At 35.0% G+C, this 25478-nt stretch overlaps 1 protein-coding gene across 1 annotated transcript in view; it reads right to left on the bottom strand.

Moving 5' to 3' along the window:
- LOC140146647 (neuronal acetylcholine receptor subunit alpha-2-like) overlaps positions 1–25186 on the bottom strand; it is a 54933-nt gene extending 29747 nt beyond the window's left edge. Inside the window, exons 1-5 of the mRNA XM_072168517.1 lie at positions 24858–25186; positions 17832–17983; positions 7825–7869; positions 7161–7270; positions 4303–4527 (exon numbers count right to left, since the gene is read on the bottom strand). Coding sequence (XP_072024618.1) covers positions 4303–4527; positions 7161–7270; positions 7825–7869; positions 17832–17983; positions 24858–24939 — 614 coding nt within the window. The 5' untranslated portion in view covers positions 24940–25186. The remainder of the gene's footprint in view (positions 1–4302; positions 4528–7160; positions 7271–7824; positions 7870–17831; positions 17984–24857) is intronic.
- Positions 25187–25478: the final 292 nt, after the last annotated feature.

Here is a 25478-nt window from a genome sequence, read left to right as displayed (position 1 = left end):
CCCTCTCCCCATCAAGCAATGTTGGAACACATTGGGGAACCGCTGAAGACATTGGCATTTCTCAACATTGCACGGGGAGAGGGGTGACAGTTTTCCGTTATTTACACGCAAGCGTTCCAAGACTTTTTTCCTTGATTGTCTCTACCGAATGCAAAATATTTCATCTAAATTTCGTTTTTGTCTCATAACGCAAAAACGGAATGTCGTATGAGCTTCAAATTGCACACGATTTGAGAGTGGATTATATGCTTTGTAATCATAATAAACTTGTTGATAAAGAATTTGGTTTATATAGGGAGTGGCGATTGGTACCACCCCCTATGCTAAATTACTCACGTTTCTTAATCATGGCTCTAAAACGCTCTAAAATGTTGTTTTTGTCCATAACTCAACAACAAAATGTTGTATGAGTTTCATATTGCACCAGATTTGAGAGTAGATAATATCCTTTTGAATCATAATAAAATTGTTGATAAAAATGTTGGGTTATTCAGGGAGTGGTCACTGAAAACACCTCCTATGCTAAATTACACAAGTTTCGTAATTATGCCCTCTACTGTAGTCAAATTTCGTTTTTGTCTCGTAACTAAAAAACACTACAAATACATTTTTTTACAATATCACAATGTTTTGCAGCATGTTTCCAAAATATTTTCAATGTTATTAAAACTTCAAACATTTTGTACCCTTTATGATATAACCCAACATGTAAATGTTTTGTCTAAAACGTCTGTTTGCTGAGTATAGGCATATATAAATGTTTTCTGGAAAACTTGTGTATGCTGAGTATAGGCATATCCGAGCGAATCACAAAGATTATGATGTAACAATTTGAAACAACTCATTTCTGAATATTATTTCTATTAAGACACGCTTTTGCGATGAGAAAAAAGAAGAAAAAAAACCCACACAATTGAATATACTTTTTAAAAAAAGACCACCACTGGGACTCGAACCATTCACATCGGTCAATAGTCAAAAGGTTATCAGTCTGAGGACTAATCCGCTACGCCACGCTGCCATTTCGCAATCGAAGTAACAAGTTTTGTTCTTTTATAGTAGTCAGGTATCGGGGAAAGTGTAAACTTGTATAAACTTGTATAGAGTGCTTGCACGAAAGGTCATGAGTTCAAATCATCCTCCAGACACGCTCCATAAGATATGCTAATGCATGGAGTACAAAGCATTACTTTGATCAAAACCAGTTCAACAGGTGATTGGTATTGTACTCCGTGCATTTGCATGTCCTCTGGAGCGTGTCTTTAGGATGGTTTGAACTTTGTGATCTTCCATGCAAGCACCCTATAGTAGAAACCTCAAAATGTATCAGTTTACCATAATGACAAAATGGTCCAAAATCGACATTTTATGTTTTTAGGCCGAATCTTACGAAGCGTCGCGTTCGTTTACATTTGCTATATCAATTGAAAATGTTTTATTTCAAAAGGAATGAAACATTCGTTTCATATATAAAATTTGTTAACAGTTAAGTTTACCAATTTGAATTGAAATAAATACGCATAAAAACTCATTTCTGAATATTATTTATATTAAAATACGCTTTTGCGATGAGAAAAAAAACAAGAAAAGAAAAAAGAAAACAACAATTGAATATACTTTAAAAAAAGACCACCAACGGGACTCGAACCACATCGGTCAATAGTCAAAAGGTTATCAGTCTGAGGACTAATCCGCTACGCCACGCTGCCATTTCGCAATCGAAGTAACAAGTTGTGTTCTTTTATAGTAGTCAGGTATCAGGGAAAGTGTAAACTTGTATAGTAGAAATGGCAAAGTGTATCAGTTTACCATAATGACAAAATGGTCCAAAATCGACATTTTATGTTTTTGAGGCCGCATCTCATGAAACGTCACGTTCGTTTACATTTGCTATACCAATTGAGAATGTTTTAATGCAAAAGGAATGAGACATTGATTTCATATATGAAATTTGTTAACACTTTACCATTTTGAATTGAAAAAATACGCATATATATTTATTTCAATTCAAAATGGTAATGGCAGCGTGGCGTAGCGGATTAGTCATTCCATTGCGTAAAACATTTCAATTGACTGATGTGCATGGTTCGAGTCCCAATGGTGGTCTATATTTTTTTTTTTTGTTTATTAAATTGTTGTTTCTTTTTTTTCTTTATTTTTTTCTCATCGCAAAAGCGTATTTTGTTATAAATAATATTCAGAAATGAGTTGTTTCAAATTGTTACATCATAATCTTTCTGATTCGCTCGGATGTACCTATACTCAGCAAACACAAGTTTTAGAGAAAACATAAATTTTACACGTTAGGTTATATCATAAAGGGTACATAACGTTTTAATAACATTCAAAAAAACATTTTGGAAAACATGCTGCAAAACATTGTGATATTGTACGAAAAATGCATTTGTAGTGTTTTTGAGTTATGAGACAAAAACGAAAATTGACTCAGTATCATACAGAAGAGGGCCATAATTACAAAACTTGTGTCATTTAGCATAGGAGGTGTTGTCAGTGACCACTCCTAAATAACTCAACATTTTTATCAACAATTTTATTATGATTCAAAAGGATATTATCTACTCTCTAATCGTGTGCAATATGAAGCTCATACAACATTCTGTTTTTGAGTTATGGACAAAAACGACATTTTAGAGCAGTTTAGAGCCATAATTATGAAACGTGTGTAATTTAGCATATGGGGTGTTTTCGGTGACCACTCCTAAATAAACCAAATTCGTTATCAACAATTTTATTATGATTGCAAAGTATAAAATCCACTCTCAAATCGTGTGAAATTTTAAGCTCATACGACATTCCGTTTTTGAGTTATGAGACAAAAACGAAATTTAGATGAAATATTTTGCCTTCGGTAGAGACAATCAAGGAAAAAAGTCCTTGGAACGCTTGGCACACTCTGTCGAAATTCCGTGCAGAATTTCTTATGTTCATGGAAATGACCTATATTGTGTTTGGGAAGAAACATGACATCTACAACAATGATTTACCCTTCCCTCTCCCCATCAAGCAATGTTGGAACACATTGGGGAACCGCTGAAGACATTGGCATTTCTCAACATTGCACGGGGGAGAGGGGGTGACAGTTTTCCGTTATTTACACGCAAGCGTTCCAAGACTTTTTTCCTTGATTGTGGCAAGGGGTCTGGTTATGTAAAACATTGTGCTCTTGGTTCAAAAACATAATTATACACTTGGAAACGTGATCATAAAAACAAACTCATGCATTTATATACATTTAAGCAGTATATAAGCAGCCATATTGGTCGCCATATTGAATAGTAATCATAATACTAGAATATCAAATATATCTTTGAGTGCCTGACACAATGCTAGTTCCAGTGTTTGAAATTTAGATTTTGAGCATACTTTGAGAGAGATATGTGGATTTTTTTTGCATGTGTCAGTCAGTTTTACAAGATTTTGGCGGCCATCTTGGATTTTACCATTTACCCCGAAATATTAAATCTTTCTTTGAGTATCTGACACAAGGCTACATAGTTCCAGTGTTTGAAATTTACATTTTAGCATATTTTGAGAGCGATAAATAGCTTTTTAGCATGTGTCAGTCAGTTTTACAAGATTTTGGCGGCCATCTTGGATTTTACCACGTACCCCGAAATATTAAATCTTTCTTTGAGTGTCTGACACAAGGCTACATAGTTCCAGTGTTTGAAATTTACATTTTTAGCATATTTTGAGAGCGATATATAGCTTTTTTTGCATGTGTCAGTCAGTTTTATAGGATTTTGGCGGCCATCTTGGATTTTACCAGTTACCCCCAAATATTAAATCTTTCTTTGAGTATCTGACACAAGGCTACATAGTTCCAGTATTTGAAATTTACATTTTAGCATATTTTGAGAGTGATATATAGCTTTTTTAGCTTTTTTGCATGTGTCAGTCAGTTTTATAGGATTTTGGCGGCCATCTTGGATTTTACCACTTCCCACGAAATAAAAAATGGAAACATCTTTTTCCCATTATTTACCTCCACAAGAGACAAAATCAAGTGAAATTTTGCTTTTAACACCGAAATCACACGACTCGACATAGTGCTGAGCACTATATGACCAGCCCCCCGGAGTTAATTAGGGGTGAAATCAAGACAACATTGACGTACGTCGTAGGACATTTTCGTAATTTGGGGTTTTTACTGGGGAGGGGACATTGGGGGAAACAGTTCCGACCGGGGCCATGATCCCCCTGTCATGCGCCGCTACTGGTTAAGTGTATTGTGCTTTAATATTCTGTGTTTTGTAAAAAAAAATCACTACAAAAGCCCACCTGTTTTGTACAGCATCTGCGCCTACTTCAGGGAACAAATCTATTTCAAGCCCATGATAAGCCCATGAACCAAACCGAAATTGGCAACTCTGGGTATCGAAAGGGAAGTAGCGGACATGGATTAGACAGGAACTGGTGAAGATTGCGGGTGCGAGCCACTCCACACTACCAACGCTGTAAACACTTGCTTTGGTCGACTTGATTCTCTCAAAATTTCCATCGATACTATGGTATCAAACAAAAGTTGTCACGTGTTAGTAGAGATACAAAATACAGGAATTTTTTATCTGTTGGTTCGTTTTCACGTAACGTCATTAGAATGTCAATTTTATGTTACATAATCTAATACAATGAACTTTCACAATGCTTTTCTTGTAAAAAATATTTAACGTTGAAGTTGGTGAAGCACAATAAATAGTTTGTGATTTTGAACGGTCATGCAAATTTACCATTCTTAAAACATATAACTATACCCACTACAGCATTTGAAAATCATAACCTCTCTATCATACCGTCAATCCTGATGGTTTGTATATTGCTGAATAATTGCCATACCAAATTCCAAACAACCATGTAGCCTACATTGTACAACCCACTTTTTACTCGAGTTTCTGCACACGGATAGGAACGAAGGCAACAATGGTTTTGCACTATAGACGAATCCAATTTCACGCATTCCTACACCTTAATGGCAGCCATAGCTGGGTCCCCCCTTAGGTCTATTTCACCTAAAATTTGAAATGATGTCGCCTTTGCGGGGATATTAAGCTGCATTCCGTCACCCATGTTACACGTAGACAAAAGAATGATGAAAGTTTACAATACGATACAATTCAACATCGATTTTAAGCGAATTTAATACACCCAATTAGGCAGTAACAACACCAGTTTTGTGCAGACGGGACTCAGTAATGGCCAACTGAATTCTGACCATCACTTGGCTCGTTGGATTCGTCTGTACCAAAATATCAGTAACATCGCCCTCTACGATACTTTTTGTCCAAAGGGACGTATCATATTTACGTACGGATACCAATCATTAGAATGTCACCAAAGGGCCACAAAGAATATTCTTTCAACAAGTATTCGTTATTCAATCCATTTCAATTTATTTTTATAACGAATGTTTCGTGATGAAAAATCAATTTTATTTGATGTCGAAGTGTGGTGGAAATAATATTATTATCGATTTTATGTCATAAAATATTCGTTAGAAGTTAAACATGACTGGAAATAGAATGGGAATAAATAATAGTTTGCATCAAATAATTATTCTACGTCGAATAAAAGTATGCAGCGGAAGGTTGGTGATATTAACAGTGCAATTATTGACAATAATGGTAAAGGTAATGGTATGATTTATGTTTTATTTGACAAGCATGACAAAAACATTGTGACGTTACTTTTTCTCAATCGATTACTATTCGATTCATAACCTTTATATAGTATATGGCGCTCTCGAATAATTTGAGTTAGCATCCAATTTTGCTACATTAGTAGAACCAATGTTTTTGGCATCCTTACACCTCATGATAAAAGTAGAATCGGTTCCATGCCCCCTATGCTTCCCACGTCCCACGAGGGTCGAAGGTCATAATGCAATGTGCCTCAAAGTTGATCCTCTCATTGCTATGAACAAAGAGAGTCAACTAGATCAAATGTCAGATATCTCATGCACAGAGGCCAAATGTTCAAGATGTACTGATTCAATCGCAACCTGTCGCAAGTTACTCTTCTTGGCAAACGAACTGGAAAATAATTTGTTTGAGAACTGTATAATCTCAGAATCGGATAAATTCATGGGTCAAAGGTTATGCATGTAAGTTCTATTGGACTTTGGCTGCATTAACTCTGAAGGGGGGCATGGCAGTAACAATTGTGAATGTGAAATAAGTATATGTCTGAGATGTCTTATGTTAAGGGGAGTAATTTAAGACCAGTTTCGATGAAATCGGACCATTTTAAAATTTGACCTCTGTGTATGAAATTTTTGGCATTTGACCTACTTGACGTTCTAACCCCTGAACTAAGCATCGTACAACAATATGACAATTGACTTTTATATTTCCTACTAATGAGACTGGAACATTTTGATATCACAACATGAACATGATAGAACCATTTTTGAGTTTTGGTTCCATTATGACCTTCGACCCCTAGTGGGAATCATAGGGAGCATATAGAAAATGGAACCAATTCTAGTTTTATTATTTCAATTGTAACGATGCCAAAAACATTGGTTCCACCATATAATACCCCAAACACATAGCGCCATGTACTAATAGAAAGTTATACTGATGAGTTACTAATGAGCTTAAATGTAAACATGATCTGATCATAATGACGGTATTCATAATCATTAGTGTAATGATTATCAAAAATTATTTGAGTGCAACCTGAATTGCTATTAACAGAGGATGATACGAACAGAGATGCCGAATTTATTGTATTGACCCTGTCAGATATTGGAGCTGAAAGAAAATTATATTGCAAGCCTTATTGTCTAAAGTGGGTTAACATCGTTCTATGGGACATATAAGTACACATTTCGATTCCGAAAACGGACTTAAAGCTCCATAGTTGGGAATTTAAAGGTCATTCAAACCAGGTGGAATCAGTAATTAAGCCGGCATTTGAAATAAACATACAAACAAACAAAACACAAAATGAAATAAGTACTAAAGAAGCAAATGATAAATACACTAACAATAGAGTACAGTACAGTGCAAAGATAAGCCCGGTGTTTACTTTATCATCATGATTATGAAGTCAATACAAATGTTTATCAGACAACTGAAAAAGGCATAGCTAAAAACAATATATATTCAAGGAAATGTAATTGTTTTTCAAATACCCACTTTCTATGTAGAGTTATATCAGGAATCCAAATAACGTCAGTAGGTAGTTGTATGCTGGCAATGTTACCATAGTTGGAGGAATTCCACGCTAAGAACTCATCACGCCATCTCTACAAAACACAAATAATTAATGATTGATGAGTAATGATATGCAATATATATATATATTTACTCTTAATAATGCTTACTCAAGTTTATTATGTTTGTGGAAAAGGAACTACTACAAATTCCAAGTGCGGTAAATCTTACACAACAAAATAAAACTGCACATGATCGAGTAAACGTAACCTACGATTATGGCAATGATTAGTTAGCTTTGTGTACAATGTTACTCAACAAAGAGAGCAGTTCTGTTTAGCTAATAATAATAATAATAATAAAATGACCAAAATGACGCAAGTTTTCTTTACAAAATAAACACAGTACTAGTAATTTTATTTGTACAATATAAACTTAACCCTAAACCGCCATCATTACTACAAAATATTGTTCTTCAATCAAAGCGACTTCAAGCCCAAGTGTACCACGTGATTGGATTGCGCAGTCATTCAATCATACACACACGAAAAATCTGCCCTTGCAGCAAAAACACCCATGGCTTGCTACTTTCGGTCTTGTTGGCTGCACTCGAACTTCTCCACAAAGCTGTTGGGCCATTACTTACTTGTTTCAGCATAGCACTGATGGTAATCCTCTGATTTCTGGAGTCCTGTTGAAATACAAATTTGATTGACAAAATAGAAATGAGAACATGCTAGTTGGGCTATCCACATAGAACATGGCAAGACGAATTAAAAATGACCACATAAAGTGTGTTGCCCTATAGTCCGGCTGACAAACTCAATTTTGCGAAAGAAGCTTGTTTTGGTGTCCATAGTTTTATTTTGATGGATATTGTTTCTCAATACCACCAACTTCAAAAATAAGTTTACTGGACCTCTGTCAGCATTGAGTATTTTGAGATATAGCGGGGCAAGTTCACACAGAGGTCAAAATTCCAATTGCTCAAATGCTGTTGAAAAGTTCCCCAAATTATTCCTCTTGTCATGGAGACCCAGAAAAAGTATACTTTTACCTGTCTGTGACATACCCTTTTGGAGTTATAAGCAAAAAGTCAAAGGTCACAGACGCCGAAATCTAAAAAATGCTCAAATACTGACAGAGGTCCAGTAAAATTATATTTGAGGTTGATGATCTTGAGAAGCAATATCCATCAAAAACTATGGACACCAAAACAACGTCATACCCACTGGCAGCCGGACTATTATGATGAATTTTCAATTATGCTTGTAAGACCAAGTACAGGATTGATAGTGCCGCTTTAATTTTTACCTTAATGTAAAGTATTTCAAATATCTGGGCAAAAAGGTTATATTTTCGAGGTATTATTGCGGTTAAAGAGTAAAATTAAAGGTTGCTGCCTTGATAAAATAATGTGTCCTCGGCAGTAAAATTGCTAAAAACGTTTTAATAATCAGATAATGTGTTCGGCGCCATCTAACTAATTATTTATGTTTTTTCAGCCTCGGACACTTTATTTGGGAGTAAAGGCTACAGCTCAATACATTAACTCGGTTCCGTAGTTTGTGCTTAACACGTTTTTTGCTGTGATCATTTATTACATTTTCTAACAAACCATATAATGTTCATTATAAAAGACCTTGACAATACCAACATGTAGCTGTCACACTAATGTACACATATATTTCTTAGGTATTTGTAACATAGAATGTTGTTTCTTTATCAACTTATTCGTCTTTTTCTGATTTAAAAAAAAATTATTCTATAAACTGTATATTTTGGTGCAAATTGGTTACATAATCTTAAATTCAATGTAGCCAAAGAATATATATATACATGTATATAAGCCATTCCTTACGATAATACGATAATAAGTTTTTGGAAAATTTCCTTCTTATTTGTTACTCTTTTTCTGATGTTTTAACGTCATTTTACCAGTGTCTACCCCTCGTAAAGATGAAAAAGATTTAAGATAAATAGCGCCATCAGTGTTCACTTTGACTTAAAATTGACATAATATAGTTTTACATGCAGTCAATAACCTTGGCTTATATAAATTCTCTATCGCAATAACGCGTACTATTCACCCCCTCCCCTCCTCCATTTTCCTTCAGTTCTGGGGAGTGTTAATATCAACACTAGGCTATCCACTAATCAAAAATTAGCCGCCTGTAAAATTACGTTTGCTTAAATTATTGAAGGCTGTTTCACAGCCGTCACTTAAAGATCAGGCGTGCAAATCACCTGTTCATGAAGCACACCGGGTAAATGTCAATGTGCTGTATAGCGTGGGGAGTTGAGATAAGTATCAATGTACACATACGCAGCGCATGCAAAGTCTGTGGCCGCCGCGGCGCACAATTGCATGTCACTTAGATTCAAGATCATGATTTTTGAAAGGGGAAAGGGCACTCAACCCAAATTTTTCCATTAACAAGGAAAGGGGGAATTTTCACAAAAAGTAAGAAAGAAGAAAATAATAACGAATACTACAACAAAAACAAACATAAAGAAGGAAAGGAAAAAGAGGAAGAATGACGCGAGGTATTCTCCGATTTTATTTTTACACGAACAAAAGAATATTTGTGACGTCATTTTAGGACGAGCTATGACTAAAATATTTATAGCAGTAGAGTTTTGTAAAACCTTTCGTTCTTTCCCCTTAAAGCCATATTATAACATTTGCTGAGGAGGACGCCCTCACTGATTTTTTAAAATTAATTTTTTTACACAATTATATTGTACTTTATTAAACCAATATACCCAATAGACTCTAGGTGCTGTAGTTTTGTCAAAATCCGAGATTTTGAATAAAACGCCTGAATCAGCATTTTATTATTACGATGGAATTATTAGTCGAACGCATACACGATGTTCATAACACACAGTACGTACACGTGATCTACACAACAAAGGGCCGTACCATAACATGACCGAAGGAGTGGTACGTATTGGCGACATATGCGCTGGTAGTTAATTCCAATTTTCTTTGCTCTGCCGTAGTTGTTCGGCTCAAAAATAAAAGGGATATATCTGACAGTAAAACTAACATTTTATGGCAAAGAAATGCTAATCTATTTTGTATGAAAATGTTATAATATGGCTTTAAATGTAAAGTTGCGTATGACTAACATTTTCTTTTTCAAAGTTGATGCCTAACACGTTGAGAGTATGATAATGAGAACCTTTGGGCATTAATAGAAATATGAAGTCAAATGTTATACAGGGACCAATACTCAAAATTGCTCCGATTTTGTTTTACAAAAAAGCTTTACAAAAATATTCCTCAGCTCGCAATGATTCAGAAGGTATATGGTTTGACCTACCTAAGACTTGGAGTTATTTGGCGAAAAGGTTAAAGGTTGAACTAATTATTTGGGCTCAATTAATTGCAGAATATCTACCCGATTTTGAATTTTTTTAATGGTCACAAATTGTTTGTTTTGTTATAATAATTTAAAAAAATAATAGTTTCCACTAGGTAACGCGGGAAAATACGTCAACGTCAATTGGACTAAACGGACAGCATCTGTAACCAATGTAATGAAAATAGTGCAACCTATTTCTTTTCGGAATTATTATAACCAGAAAAAAATTGAGACCATTTACATCAAAATTGGATAACTTTCCTGTGTCTAACCCCTATGGAGCCCAAATTCCAACATTTGACCTTCTCGCCAGTAACTACTGATTAGTCGTATATTTCAAACTATATACAGGGTATCTTGTAAAAATGCCAGGTGACTGTATTAATTTTGGAAATAAGTAGAGAACGAGGCAGTGAAATCTACACTACTAAAATAACGAGCGAAGTTTGTGTGTGTCTGTCTGTCTGTCCGGCTATGCGTTTCGCCGCGCTTCGACGCATCGATCCGATATTTTGGATATGGACAGGTACCGAGAGAAGCATGTCCTTCGGCTGGTTTTAAAGGTCATCGGAGGTCAAGGTCAAAGGTCAAAATTTCAAACATTGTCCGATCAGGCTTAAACTTGGTGGGTGGAATCCTTGATGCTAGGGGAATATATTGCTTGGAACAAAATCAAGGTCAACCGAGGTCAAAGGTCATTACGGAGGGAGTAAACTTGGTGGGTGGAATCCTTGATATGAAGGGAACACGTAAAATATAATCGTGGTCGTCAAAGGTCATCCAGGGGCTACATTTTACACTTCCTCTGATTTCGCTTAAACTTGGTGAAAGTAAATTCTCCATATCACGGGAGCATGAACAAAATCAAACCGAGGTCACTCGAGGGCGAAGGTCATATGGGGTCAGTATGCCCAATTGGGCTTAAAAGTGGAAAAAAGAATCCTCGATATGACGGGAATATGTCAAAAAGTCAAAAGGGGTCATCAGCGTTAAATAGTATCGCTATCAGTTATTCTCACAGCTACGGGTGAACTAGTAAAAAATGAAATAAAAAGCAGCGCGTAGATCATTTGATTGTACATCATAATATGCACATTTTATTTTATTCGATTGACTGCGAAGAAATGAGCGCACATCAGGGCGATTCATTCCAAGTTTGATCAACGCGGCAACAGGCGTTGTTTTAAGGGTAGACGAGGTATTGTTGGTCGAAGCATCCATTCATTATCTAAATCAATATATTATTGAAAAATAACACTTTGATATTTTTCAAAAGTTCATTTTACAAATCATACACTTTGAAACTTGCTTGATTTATTGTTGTGATTTTTTGTGTTATTTTTTACGTACGTTTTACAAAAGTGTTGTTGTTTCAGCCCTCTTCACAACATAACTCAATACCTAAATCTAAACTCACAATCAAGTTTTACCCGACTAGAATATTTGAAAACTGCGCAACCCGAGAACCGAGAAATCTATATTACAATTACTGGGAATATCAGCACCATCCACTAATAACAAGAACTGTCTTTAAAAAGACAACGCCTTAGATGGCGATTAATAATAATAAAATAATAAGATCTATTTATTTATTTAAAAGGTCAAATAAGGTACATTGTTCAATACTACATGTAAACGTGTATAAATTATGCTCGTATAACAAATGCCCTAAAACTTAAATTCTCGTCGGATGTTTCCCGTGAAGAGACAAAATTTATATTTAATATATCAATTATTTCATTAATAAGCTTGCCATTAATTCTTATCCACAAATCAATACAGAACAAGATAATAACTTCCTCCATGGTTTTAATTAAATAAGTACACATGTTGAATATATCAATTATTTCATTAACAAGCTTGTCATTAATTTTATCCACAAATCAATACAGAACAGGATAATGCCCAGCAAACACAAAACGTTTTCGACATCATTCGCAAAAGGTTAGAAAAGGTTGTCAGAAAACGTTTAAATGGTGGGTTATACAAAGGGTATAAAACGTTTTCATAACATTCAAAAACATTTGTTGATAACCTACTGCAAATATTCTAACATAATGTTATTTAAGTGTTGACAAAATATTTGGCAAAAATTGTTTGCAAAAAACATTTTACAATAACATTTTTGAAACCCGTTAAGTTGCAAACAACCACTTTTGTAGTCAATTATTTGACCCGTACGGAACCAAAAAGAACCCTAAAAGTGGTTGTTTGCAATTAAATAGGGCAATTCATGAGTGAATTCAAAGAAAATATCATATTTTCGTCAAAATGTAACCAATCTGAAAGTATCCGGTGTCAGTTTGGACTGAAGACATTTGCCAGATTTCGTTGATTACAGCCAATTTCATCCATAAACAAAAAAACATATCCAGCACATTTCATATAGGGCCTAGACTCTGCCTAAAGTCTACAAAGTTTTCTGGAAATATTACATCTTGAAGGTCATCACAAGAAAGTCATGCATATCAAACATTCTCCAAACAATATCCAAAAGTAAATGCCTATTGCCAACTTGGAAAAATGCTATACTTGTAGCCCAAACTCGTACACGGTTTCGAAATATTGCATTAAATTGGTTCTTTCAAATTTTAGATGAAACAACACAAGTTTAGCACAAACAGTTATTATATTTGTAAGATATAGCAAACTTTCCATGATAGAGATTGGACCCAAGACAAATTACACCTACATAAAGTTTATATTCAGGATTAATCCGCTATGGCGGAAAAAATGCCGCCTGGAAAATTAAGTTTGCTGAAATTAATGAAGTATTCACACAAAGCCGTCCCTTGCTTAATGATCTGGCGTATACATCAAAAATTCATTAAGTACACAGACATACTGTACCATTATGTACAAGGTGTACCATAAAAAAGGGTTACATGTAGAAAATGAATCGCATTTTGTGATGATACAACAAAACAGTGTCATGTTTTCAGATTTGTATTTATTCATGCATTTTGTAATTGTTTACTAAGTTTCAACTCAGCATCTTAATAGCAATGAGCACAAGGGTGTCAGGAGTGATGGCTAACCATCAAAATATCGCATAACCATGACAATGAAAGTTCAACATAGGCACTTTGCTTTTGTTCCATTTTCTTTCTTTTTTCTTGTTGTTGTTGAACTTTATTGCACATTCTATTACCCCCACGACCCATTATTCAAAATCGCGTACTGTGATTTGTTGAAACGCGTCACGTGACAGACCATTAATTAGTGATAAAGTGTCAAGGGCAACGAACTTTATGTTCTTATATCATCACAGCGCACAGCAAAGCGCACAGCACACCTGCTTATAGGGGAGAATGGAATGCCAGGGGTGTGTTATTGTATGTGCATACCTGCTTATAGGGGAGAATGGAATGTTAGGCTGTGTTATTGGAATGTGCATACGCTTTGGCTACGTGTAGGCGCTACACCTTGAGGTAAACAACTTTAAATATTTGGGCAAAAAATGTGACATTTTCTCTTTAAATCGCACTATTTTGTGGTAATAGAATAGAAATAAAGGGTGCAGCATTCTCCTTTACACGCAAATAATGTGTCCTCGGCAGTAAAATCGTTTAAATAATGGGTTCGGCTGCGCCTCACCCATTATTTACGTTTTTACTGCCTCGAACACATTATTTTCGTGTAAAGGATCATGCATTACCCTTTATTTCTTAAAGAGAAAAATAAAGAAATATTAATAAATTTTACGCTAAAAATCAGTTAGACTTACTCGTTGTAAGTAACAAACGATTTCGAGACTTACTAAGCTTCGTAAAGTAGTGAAATAGACCTCTGGTGGTCTTTATTCCTGTTCTTTGATAATCTATGTGCAATGCAAGGTAACGACTAGTACAGGGCAATGCATTCAAAAATAGTGTAAACCCACTGCTATGGTAACTAATCATCACTACTTCTATGGCGAATTATTTTAAATATTATTTTTAAGCCCCAAACACCAAACACACTGTTAAGCCTCATTGGTTTTACTTCAAAACTTTACGCCACGAGTGCCCTTTTCAAAAATATTCCCCGACTTAATTTTAATTAATTCAAACTTCAAGCATAGCTTTCAGACGTCTTTTGAACTGGGTCGTTTAATTGACACGGTTAATAAAATGTTAGACTAAACAAAAAATATATAAAATATGTAATTACATTAACATGATCGATGGAAAGCATGACTAACTATCGTTTCGATATTATTATTAAATTGCGCAGAAATGACTACCATTGACGGGTGATGAGGATATTGATTACATCATGATGACATATTTTAACTTAGGCATTCTATTCCTTTTGCGAACAATTGTCAATTGTGACGTCGAAAGGAGACACTTTTGGGTAGCATCGTAATAGAGAAATAGCAAAAAAATCGGCCCCGGGTGATTTTTTTCACAATTTGGGTTTGTTGCAAATGTTGTGATGTTAATATTGTTTAAAATATTGTCTGATAGTTTCAGACAGGAATATAACTGGCATCTTGTATTTTTTCAGACATTTTTCAAGGTCATTCCTACTCTCAACAATGGGGAGGAGGAGGAGGATGATCAAGATGAGGATGATGATGATGTGATGATGATGATGATGATGGTGATAATGATGATGATGTGATGTGATGTGATATGATGATGATGAAGAAGAAGAAGATGATGATGATAATTATGATGATGATGATGATGATAACGACGACGACGACGATGATGATGATGATGATGATGATGATGATGATGATGATTATGATGATGATGATGATGATGATGATGATGATGATGATGATGATGATGATGATGATGATGATGACGATGATGATGATGATGATGATGATGATGATGATGATGATGATGATGATGATGATGATGATGATGAATGTTGTGATGATGATGATGATGATGATGATGATGATGATGATGATGATGATGATGATGATGATGATGCCGACGATGATGATGATGAGGACAAATGGAGCAGCAGGCTCAAATTAACAAAACACCTAAATGAGACCAATATCGCCTTAACATTAATCTCAAGCTTAATTTATTTGATGAATCACCCGACACTTTCATTGTGACATACGGCGTGTCTGCAGTCAAATTCCATTAACTACATGTACTTCATGGATATGCTTGTCTGCATTAGCCACTGCCTTAATTTTAGCGAGACATACCGCTTGATCAAATATAAAATAATTATAAATATATTAATGAACATGATTTTATAATGTGCAAAAGTGCGGAACGTATGTATATGAATAGTTCTGGGAAACTAAGACTTGAACGCAGAATGTTTGCATTAATTTATTATAAAGGCATTGTGATAAAGTCTATATAACATCTGTTTTTAAATATTATTGAATTCTAGTGAGGTTTGAAAACGTACAATATATTTATATTAAAGCAAAGAAATACTCAAAACCGCAGTAGTGGTTAATGGTTTGATTTGCGACAAAGTTTGAAAAATCAAATCAAATTAAATGAACGAAAATTAAATTTTGGAAACAAGCTTTTTCGTGGATATCGACTGAAAAATGTCATAAAAAGAGGATGCTAGGTTCACGAAATCCTAGTTCAAATGATCGGCCATGTTTAATATACGGGCCGGGCATTTCAAGTATTTCAAGGTCAGGTCCCCGAAATCGCTGATTTTACATTCTGTTAGCAAATTTTTAAAAAATCTCCAAAACGCAAACTTTGGGTCGGTCGAGCCCGTAGAACAGGTTTTGTTTTCGTCACCTAATGGGACCAAGTTTGAAAAAATGATGAAGACACATGATTGTGTTCAACTTTGGGGCTTCTTTTTACACGCTTATAACGATATAAATAACAAATATTACAATTATGAAGAAGTTTATGTTTTTAACACATGTGGTAAAAACAATCATCATATGTTACGTGTTTTAGTGTTAGTTTAGTGTTTATAAATTAACACCCCTATGCCGCACTTATTAAGTGTTCAAGTGTTTATTAAGTGTTGCACTGCTGTTTTTGCAGTGTAAGAGTTCGAATGAAGTCTAAGCCCCCCCCCCCCCCAAAAAAAATGGGGGTTGTCTTGGCCTAGACCTAGGCCTTTTCACAGGCTGTATTTTTAGTTACCAGCGAAAAATGTCAACATATAGCATATACTTCAAGTTCAAAATGCCGAGAGACAAACTCTTTGTTTTGGCCTCAGGCGAGATATGTAATGACTTGGTGTAGATGAAACACTCCTGCACTCTCGCTAATGAAAGGTGGGTTGCCATCTGAAAATTCCGAGCCAGGAATAAACTTGTGCTTGTATTGCAGTAATAATAATTAGAAAGGAATTTAAATAAAACATGTAAAAGGGCATTATAACAAGTATTACGCTTTACACCTTATAGTACATAAATTATTAATCGTTCAAACAACGTAAGTAATTAATTTTTTGTGTAATTAGTTATTAATAATGAACTTAATTAATAATGGCCATATCAACGAACTGTGACATACATGAACATGTAATGTCCTCATTTAATATCAGCGCGCAACGCAATTATCTTCTACCCGTTAATGTTCACTCGTCTGTGTACGGCATGTCCTTGAACTTCAGCAAGAACAGTTTAAAAGGACATTAACACAAAGGATTCTTTGTAAAAGGTGCAGAACATGACATTCTGGTATTTTGTTAGTCGTTAGTCATAAAATGGTTAAAGTTATGGTTAGAAAAATACAGCACGGGTTACAGCACCGTGAGATTAAAAAATATATAATTATAAACTTCTGCCAAGTGAAACACATCTCAATCCTAATCATTCATCGAACTGGCAAGTTAAATTCATGAATTAAGGGCAAAAAACATGCATTTTTAGGGTGTTTTTCACCTGAGACTAGTCTCAGTCGCTTTTCACATGCTGTAACAATCAAGTCTAAAGACTTGTACAAAGTCTAATTTCAATTTATGCATTCTAATTTTTGGAAAAGGCGTATTTCATTCTTATAACCAATTCATTAAAGTAATAAATTGGAGCCAAATGTTGGCACTCAATATTTTGAATGCACTTGTTCGAAGATTAGATTTGTTCTTTGATTTTTGTGATTCGAATTTCAGAAAACATGTCGGAAATGTATGTTTTTAGCTCCTTTTCCAAGAAATTAGTAAAAACTTTTTCTGTTATCTACATGAAACACACTTAAGGGAATAATCAGAAATAATTGGGGATTTGGTAACTGATACGTGCTTGCATATTTTGCAGATACTTTGTTTTCAAAATAACAAAAAAGAAAATGATTTAGGCAAATTATCGTAGCAGGATGACAATTTTTCATCTTACCAAGTCGATTAATTCGTAGATGAGAAGCCTGTATACAACCTTTGTGACAGTTGAAGTGTTTAGCACTGGTCTTACATATCCTCTGCCGTATTTATCAAGTAGATCCTGAACAAGTCGACCTTGAAAATTAACCGCGTTGTTTTCCCTAGAATCTGTGAAGCAACAAATGAAACGGGGTTTATGGTAAATACCGTTTACGTTACAGGTGACTTTTAAGCAATTATGATTGAAAGTGATTAGTTCTCGACGGAATCCTTTCTGCTCTATCCCTGACATAATCGGTTTATACGTTTACCTAATAGCCATATCATGGGTAGTATATAACCTAGTCTCGGTCCCTGCCGCCTTGTGTTCCTTTGTCACTATTAAGTAAACCTTAGTGTCGAAGGTGCACAAGTCGACTGGGACCGAGACTATTATATGAGGTATCGGTTACATCATATGACCTTAGGCCAGCTTTCCAGAATGTGACTTGAGTAACCTGAGAGAATTGTTGACAGTTGGTATAACAGGTGTGATGTTGATATCATTTTGGGGGTTGGGATGATTAAATGAATTATTACCCCCTTTTCAGCTATTTAACGTTCAGTTCAAACTTATTAATTGCATTTCTTCACAAGAATACTGTTTGCTTTGTTTTAACTATGGCAAATCTAACTTGACACTCTGCTTTTCCTAATCAAAATTTCTCCTCATCTAGATTTCAAGTTGGTGGTATTTTAGTGATTACAGGGGCCCACTCTTTCTAAGTACAGGGTGTCCCAGAAAAAATTACCGGGCAAACTAATTTGGCTGTAAGTTGAAAATTAAGCATCCAAATCAAAATATTTAAAAAGCAGCGTGTAGCCCATCTTATGTTGCATCTGACATGGTAATTTTACTTGAATCGGTTGACCAATTGCGAAGAAATGAGCGATTACATAATGCATGCGTCAATGCAGTTCATTCCAAGTTTGATCAACAGGCCCTTTTTCATATTCGCTCACCTCTTCCTAAGTTCTGTGTATCTCATTAAATCTAGTCCTCGTATCTATTTTATAATCGATAATGTTTAGTTATTCATGCTTTCACCTTTGAACGTGGACGACCTGAATTCAGTCAATGAATAAGGGTAAAGCTGATGAATGAAGACATTACATCTCAAAAAATAACAACAAGCCCAACAACTCATCCCGTCTTCAAACACGGGTTTTTGATATTCCGACAGGTTGGTTGGAGTGGACTTTATTTTATAAATGATGGTTTAACAATGGGTTTTTAATCAACATGATAATAACTGGACAACCAGCATATAGACCTAGCTGTCAAACTCAGATTGTACTTCACTTATAGAAGTGCAGTCTATGCCCATTGCTTCAATGTTTCTTGTCATACATGGTTGGCGAACAGTTTACTGCCCGTCAAAGGGCCTTCGTTGTCTTAAGATATGCAGAAACACACAGCGCTGTGCAGACCCAGCAAGATTTCAGACGGCTATATCACAGAAGGCCTCCTTGTGAACAAACAATTAGGAACAACCGAACAATTTCAAAAAGTATCAGGAGAAAAGTACGAGCCTCAACCTGAATAAGGACAGGTCACTGAATAAGGGCAGGTCATGGAGACCAATATAATAATTTATGTTAATTAGTTTTGATGACAGAGATTGTGTGAATATTAATAACGGAGGGTGTAATTACGAACGGGTAGTCAAAATGCAAACATACACAATTGATTAGCCCTATAATTATTTTGGCTAACACAATTTTAGGCATGTGAAATGTCTCGCCGAAAAAACCCTTTTCCACCCTAATCACACAGGCACTGTATGTTTTATCAAATTTTCTTGTAAGCGATATAGCGGGCGAATGAGTTGGAGAAGTGTGAAGGTTTTTCTCTAGTGTGTTACAACAATGTCAACCTAATGTTGTTCTTTACAAAAACGTATTATTAACAGTGCTTTTTTCAAAATTTGGGTTTTGTCAAAAGTCACTTTTGTTGCTCAGCCTATAAAATAAAATAAATTATTTGTGCAAAATATTCTAAAGCGTTTTTGATCAAATATAAACTGGTCTTTCACGGTATTTGTAACATCAAAATGCTTCAATCAATTTGACAAAACAACATTGGTAAGTAGCGTGAATAATCCACAGCATCTGATTGTTGACTCAACAACTCAACCTTGAGCGTTATAAAATCAATTAGCCTACCTTCCAAGCTCAATACATATCACTTGCAAACACAGATACGAATACTAAATACCATTATTATGATCATGATGAACTTCCAATTTAAACCTAGTCCTACCGACCATTTTTAATAACATGAACTATCAAAGTGGTTTTGGCATAATAATTGTTTTCTTCTGTATTATAAAGCGCTCCACAGACTCCGAGTATTAGACGTACAATATTGTATGCAACATATCTACGTTATTTAATCTATTGCCATTCTATTTCCAGTAATGTTTAAGTTCTAACGAATGTTTGATGACGAAAAATCGATAATATGTTACATATAATATCTAGTAGAAATATATTATCGATTTTACGTCATCAAACATTTGTTAGAACTTAAACATTACTGGAAATAGAATGGCAAAAGATTAAACAACTTAGATATGTTGCATACAATATTTTACGTACAATAAAAAGTCTGAATACTGCTTCAAGGGTAGACAAGGTACTGTTGGTCGAAGCAGCCAAAAAATATCGATTTTCATTATGTTAATCAATATATTATTGAAAAAAAAACACTTTGATGTTTTGCAAAAGTTCATTCTTCAAACCATATACTTTCCAACCTTGCTTGATTTATTGTTGCTAATGAGTTGTGTACGTTTATGTAAGTGTTGCAGGTGTTTCAGCCCTCCTACAACATAACTCAGGAACCACAGGACCTACAAAAGTATGTGATATTTGAGTTCTTCTACACGCTCGCCATGAAATGAGCAATGCGATTTTTGCCAAAGCTAACTACCATTCTCAAGATGCTGTGAACTACCAAATCGCAACACTTTAAAATAGTGTCAAACCTTAAAGGTTACTTTTATATTTGGAACCAATAGCTATGAATCTTCCTTATCCAGTAATACCAAATAATAAAGTACAAACACCCGCCTAATGTCGCTATGACGTCATGACTTTGCAAAATTTGAAAATCTGGTTGAAAATATATACAACTATTCTGGCTATTATATGTGTACATCCATATCAAAAGGATGCACTTGTCGGCTGCTACATTACCTAATCAGGTACAGTAATAACTACTCATGTCCCAGCAAACACAAAACGATTTTAAAAGGTTTTAAACAGGTTATATTTTGGTGGTTAAAATGTTAAAATAACATTAAATCTCGGGTTATATAAAAGCTTATAAAGGTCACGAAACGTTTTAAAACGTTATGTATGAAAACACATTACAGCAAGGTTTTTAAAATGTTTTCAAAATATAGTAAAATATTTTGTGGAAACATTTTTGCCAAATATATTCCAACACTTTTTTTAAATAACATTATGTTATTCTATATACTTTATATACCCTTTATATAACCCGACATTTACACGTTTTCAGACAACCTTTTCTAACCTTTTGAGAATAATGTCGAGAATGTTTTGTGTTTACTGAGGTACTGTACCTAATCAGATACAGAAATACCTAATCAGGTGCACGTGTATCCCATAATGCATTGCAGCAATTGTTCTGAAATTGAATTTTAGACCAAAATGAATGGTAAAAAAATCCAAGTTTTCTTGACTAAAAGATTAATTATATATTGTATTGTTTTAATCAATACGTTAACCTCATATGAAATCCTATCCATGATAGATGTGTTAAATTACATAAAGATTGTTAAAACATTTGCAGACCTCAAATAAATTGCCGTGCCCGGAGGTGGCTAAAACTCAAAATCGTGTTCTGATAAGGTAATTCTGTACCTGATTACGTACTTTGCCGGGAAAGTATAGGCAAAGTTGATGTTTGGTTACAAATCCCACGAACATACTATTTTGACCTGATTTTCTGCTAAATATATGGAAGGAAATGACATTTCTTCTCAAAATTACAAAAAAATGATTTAGGCAATTAGCGTAGCAAGCTGACGATATGTAACTTAAGGGGGTACTACACCCCTTGCCAATTTTGTGCCTATTTTTGCATTTTTCTCAAAAATTATAGCGCATACGTGACAAGTAAGATATGTTTATTATAGAGGCATGGACTACTATTATTGCACTGAAAATTCAGCAACTCGAGGCAAGTAGTTATTGATTTACTGCTCAAATAATTGGTTTCCCCTCATTTTTGACTGTAACTCCACAACTGTTGTCTGTGCTGAAATAAATTTTCCAGTGCAGTAGTTGTAGTCCTTGCCCCTATAATAATTTTATACATATCTTACTTGTCACCAATGCGCTATAATTTTTGAGAAAAGTGCAAAAATAGGCACAAAATTGGGCAGGGGTGTAGTACCCCCTTAAGTGCAGAATCTATCGGTGGCTTCATGAACATCCCCCATGGTCGATATTACCCACGGGTAAGGTGGTGGGTTGACATTTTAAACGTTGACTCTACGATTACCATAAGTTATTTGGTTGTAAACAAATGCGTTTTAAATCCACAATGTACGATCTTATAATATTCAAGATCACTCCTGACCAACTGTGCGCATAATACGACCTTATCATGCCTATAAAAATTTTATGTAATGTTTACACTTAAATGGAATGAACCAAATTTGTTGTGTTTGTTAGGTCAACAGATCAATTTTGACATAATGTCGTATTTAGACATTTTTATTTCTAAATACGACATTATGTCTTAAGGGAAGGGGTATGAACGTTTGGACAGTATTTATTGTGGGACATTAGAGCACACCAGACATATCGAATTGCATTCTGAATACGAAGAATGTCCTTCTGATATCAAATAATTTTGATTTTTTGAAATTGCATTCTGAATACGAAGAATGTCCTTCTGACATTATGTCTTAAGGGAAGGGGTATGAACGTTTGGACAGTATTTATTGTGGGACATTAGAGCACACCAGACATATCGAATTGCATTCTGAATACGAAGAATGTCCTTCTGATATCAAATAATTTTGATTTTTGAAATTCGCAATGTAATACACATTTTATGGCAAATCATTAAAAATTGATATTTTTGATATTTAACAGTACTTGAAGTAAACTTTATAAATCTGATGATTTATACTTAAAGTGTATGTAGGTGGGATAAAAAGCCGACGATCAATTGAAAATTTTGACCTTTCGTATTGATGATAATATCACCCGGCAGCACAAATGAGCCGTAAATTCCCTAAATTGTATTCTGAGTTACGGTGTAAAATGTGTACGAAGGTCATATTCATCGGTAACTTAAGCTGGCCCGACATCCGTCTCATTTCGATAGTCAAAAACTAATCAATAATCCTATTGTTGAAGTGGATAATGAGCTTCTACCTTAGATGGCTATAGAACGTTTAATAGCTCTGGTCTTTGTTTGCTTATTTGCTAAATCCTGTTCAAGTGGTGGGTTACCAGGCATTGTATTTTGTACAGGTATGCATAACCAACAATTAACAATGAGAGAACTTTCTTAAACCTCGTTGACTTGGGGATGATTTGAAATGACCGCCAATTATGACTATTTGATATTTATTGCCAACAATGTGGAAAAAGAGACACATGTAAAAACGTAAAAAGTTATAATTTTGTTGAAGGAGCAAAGTTTAACAAACCATAACCCCGCTTCTGGATATCGTTTGAAGTCAAACGATATACCATTTTTAAGTTTATAATGTGTATTTTTTAAACACGAAATAAAACAAAATTGACCGGGGGAGGAATTTACGGCTCATTCGCCGTGGACGGTCACAATATGGATTTTTTTTTTCCCAAAACACCAAAAAAATTAAGTCTTTTTGGGAAAAAAATCCATATCTTCAATACGAAAGGTCAAAATTTTCAATTGATCGTCGGCTTTTCCTCCCAGCTACATACATTTTAAGAATATATCATTAGATTTATAAAGTTTACTTCGAGGACTGTTATATATCAAAAATTTGAAAAATATCAAATTTTTATAATTTGTCATAAAATTTGTATTATATCGTGATTTTTTTTTGATATCAGAAAGACATGCTTCGTATTCAGAATGCAATTCGATACGTCTAAGGTGCTCTCATGTCCCATAAAAAAATACTGTCGAAACGCTCAAAACGCTCATTCCAGATCCCTCAAAAGTCCCACAGAACCCATTTTTTTATATCAGAAAGACATGCTTCGTATTCAGAATGCAATTCGATACGTCTAAGGTGCTCTCATGTCCCATAAAAAAATACTGTCGAAACGCTCAAAACGCTCATTCCAGATCCCTTAAAAGTCCCACAGAACCCATTAAATAATCAGAGTATCCAATCAGATTTCTTTCACTTTACCCTTTTATTTCGGCCAAAAATATGAACAGACCCATTTCCTGGCATTATTACTTATATTATCTCAACATTTCCAGTCAATATGATAACAAAATTGATAAAGTTAGCCAATAAAATATCTGACGTAGGGAACTCTATTAAAAGTAAAATTAGGTGGAAATTGTACAATATTAGCGGGTAAGTATGCGGGAAGGAAAAATCTTTGAGGGTTACACCCAACAGGGGTGCGGTGGGTTGGGCAGTCCCTCCCCCGCTCATCATTGCCGTCAGTCGGTAGACGACGAGCCTTGGAAAAAAATTGTGGGTCAACAATCAAAGAAACCAAGAACATGTCGCTAAAATACTTGGATATAACTCTTCCCTTTTTGGCTGTTTATACGTTAGCACATTGAAGGATATTGAAGTATAAACGTTAACGCCCCGTGAAATATTTTTGGATAATTCTTCCCACTCCTACTATTTAGGTTTTCGAGGACTACACTGGCCAAAAATTATTTCCGTCGGTACATTTACAAGTTGTGCCACCTTGTTCGGAAAACCTGGCTACGCCACTGCCACCCCTCCCCCACCCTTATAGATTGAGGGATGCTAAGAAAGAAACAGCTTACCCATTCCATCGGTGAAGTTATGTGGCGAACACACAATTGGAGCCAAGGAGCACAGCAGTATTATCAATGAAGAATATTCCATGCCTACTGTCGCAAATTATTCTTGGCGTTTTTAACATCAGAGCAAAGGTGTATTGCTTCTATGAAATGACATACATTATACATGAATGTAAGCGCGCCGTCAATTTTGTTATTTTTTGATGGATTTCAGTTGTTGCATGTCTATACACTTATTTTACTGGACAAATTGCACCATGGTGATGATGTTTCCCGGAACAATGTTTGAAGAAAGCAACATCTAAATATCGACTAAAATCGGGTACTACCCAATGGGAGGAGCTACTGCTGTCATAATTGGTAATATCATAGCTGAAGGCCAAGTTGCTGATGGAAAGAACCCACATAACTACATTAATAAATCAGCGCATGCAAGTTAATTCGTAATTCGTCACGATTATTTCGCATTTTAATAATATTTTTTGGATGTTGGTACGTTTTTGGATGTTGGTATGATGTTGAAATAAATGTATGCATACACTCCTCGACATTGGTTGATGAAATTTGGTCTGGAGCTATCGGCATTCACACCACTCCACGCCATACATAAATTCTCCCAGTCAC

The sequence above is a fragment of the Amphiura filiformis genome, chromosome 2 (assembly GCF_039555335.1).
Source record: "Amphiura filiformis chromosome 2, Afil_fr2py, whole genome shotgun sequence".
NCBI lineage: Eukaryota > Metazoa > Echinodermata > Ophiuroidea > Amphilepidida > Amphiuridae > Amphiura > Amphiura filiformis.
The sequence above is the reverse complement of the archived record's forward strand: the minus strand, read 5'-3'. Positions and strand labels throughout refer to the sequence as shown.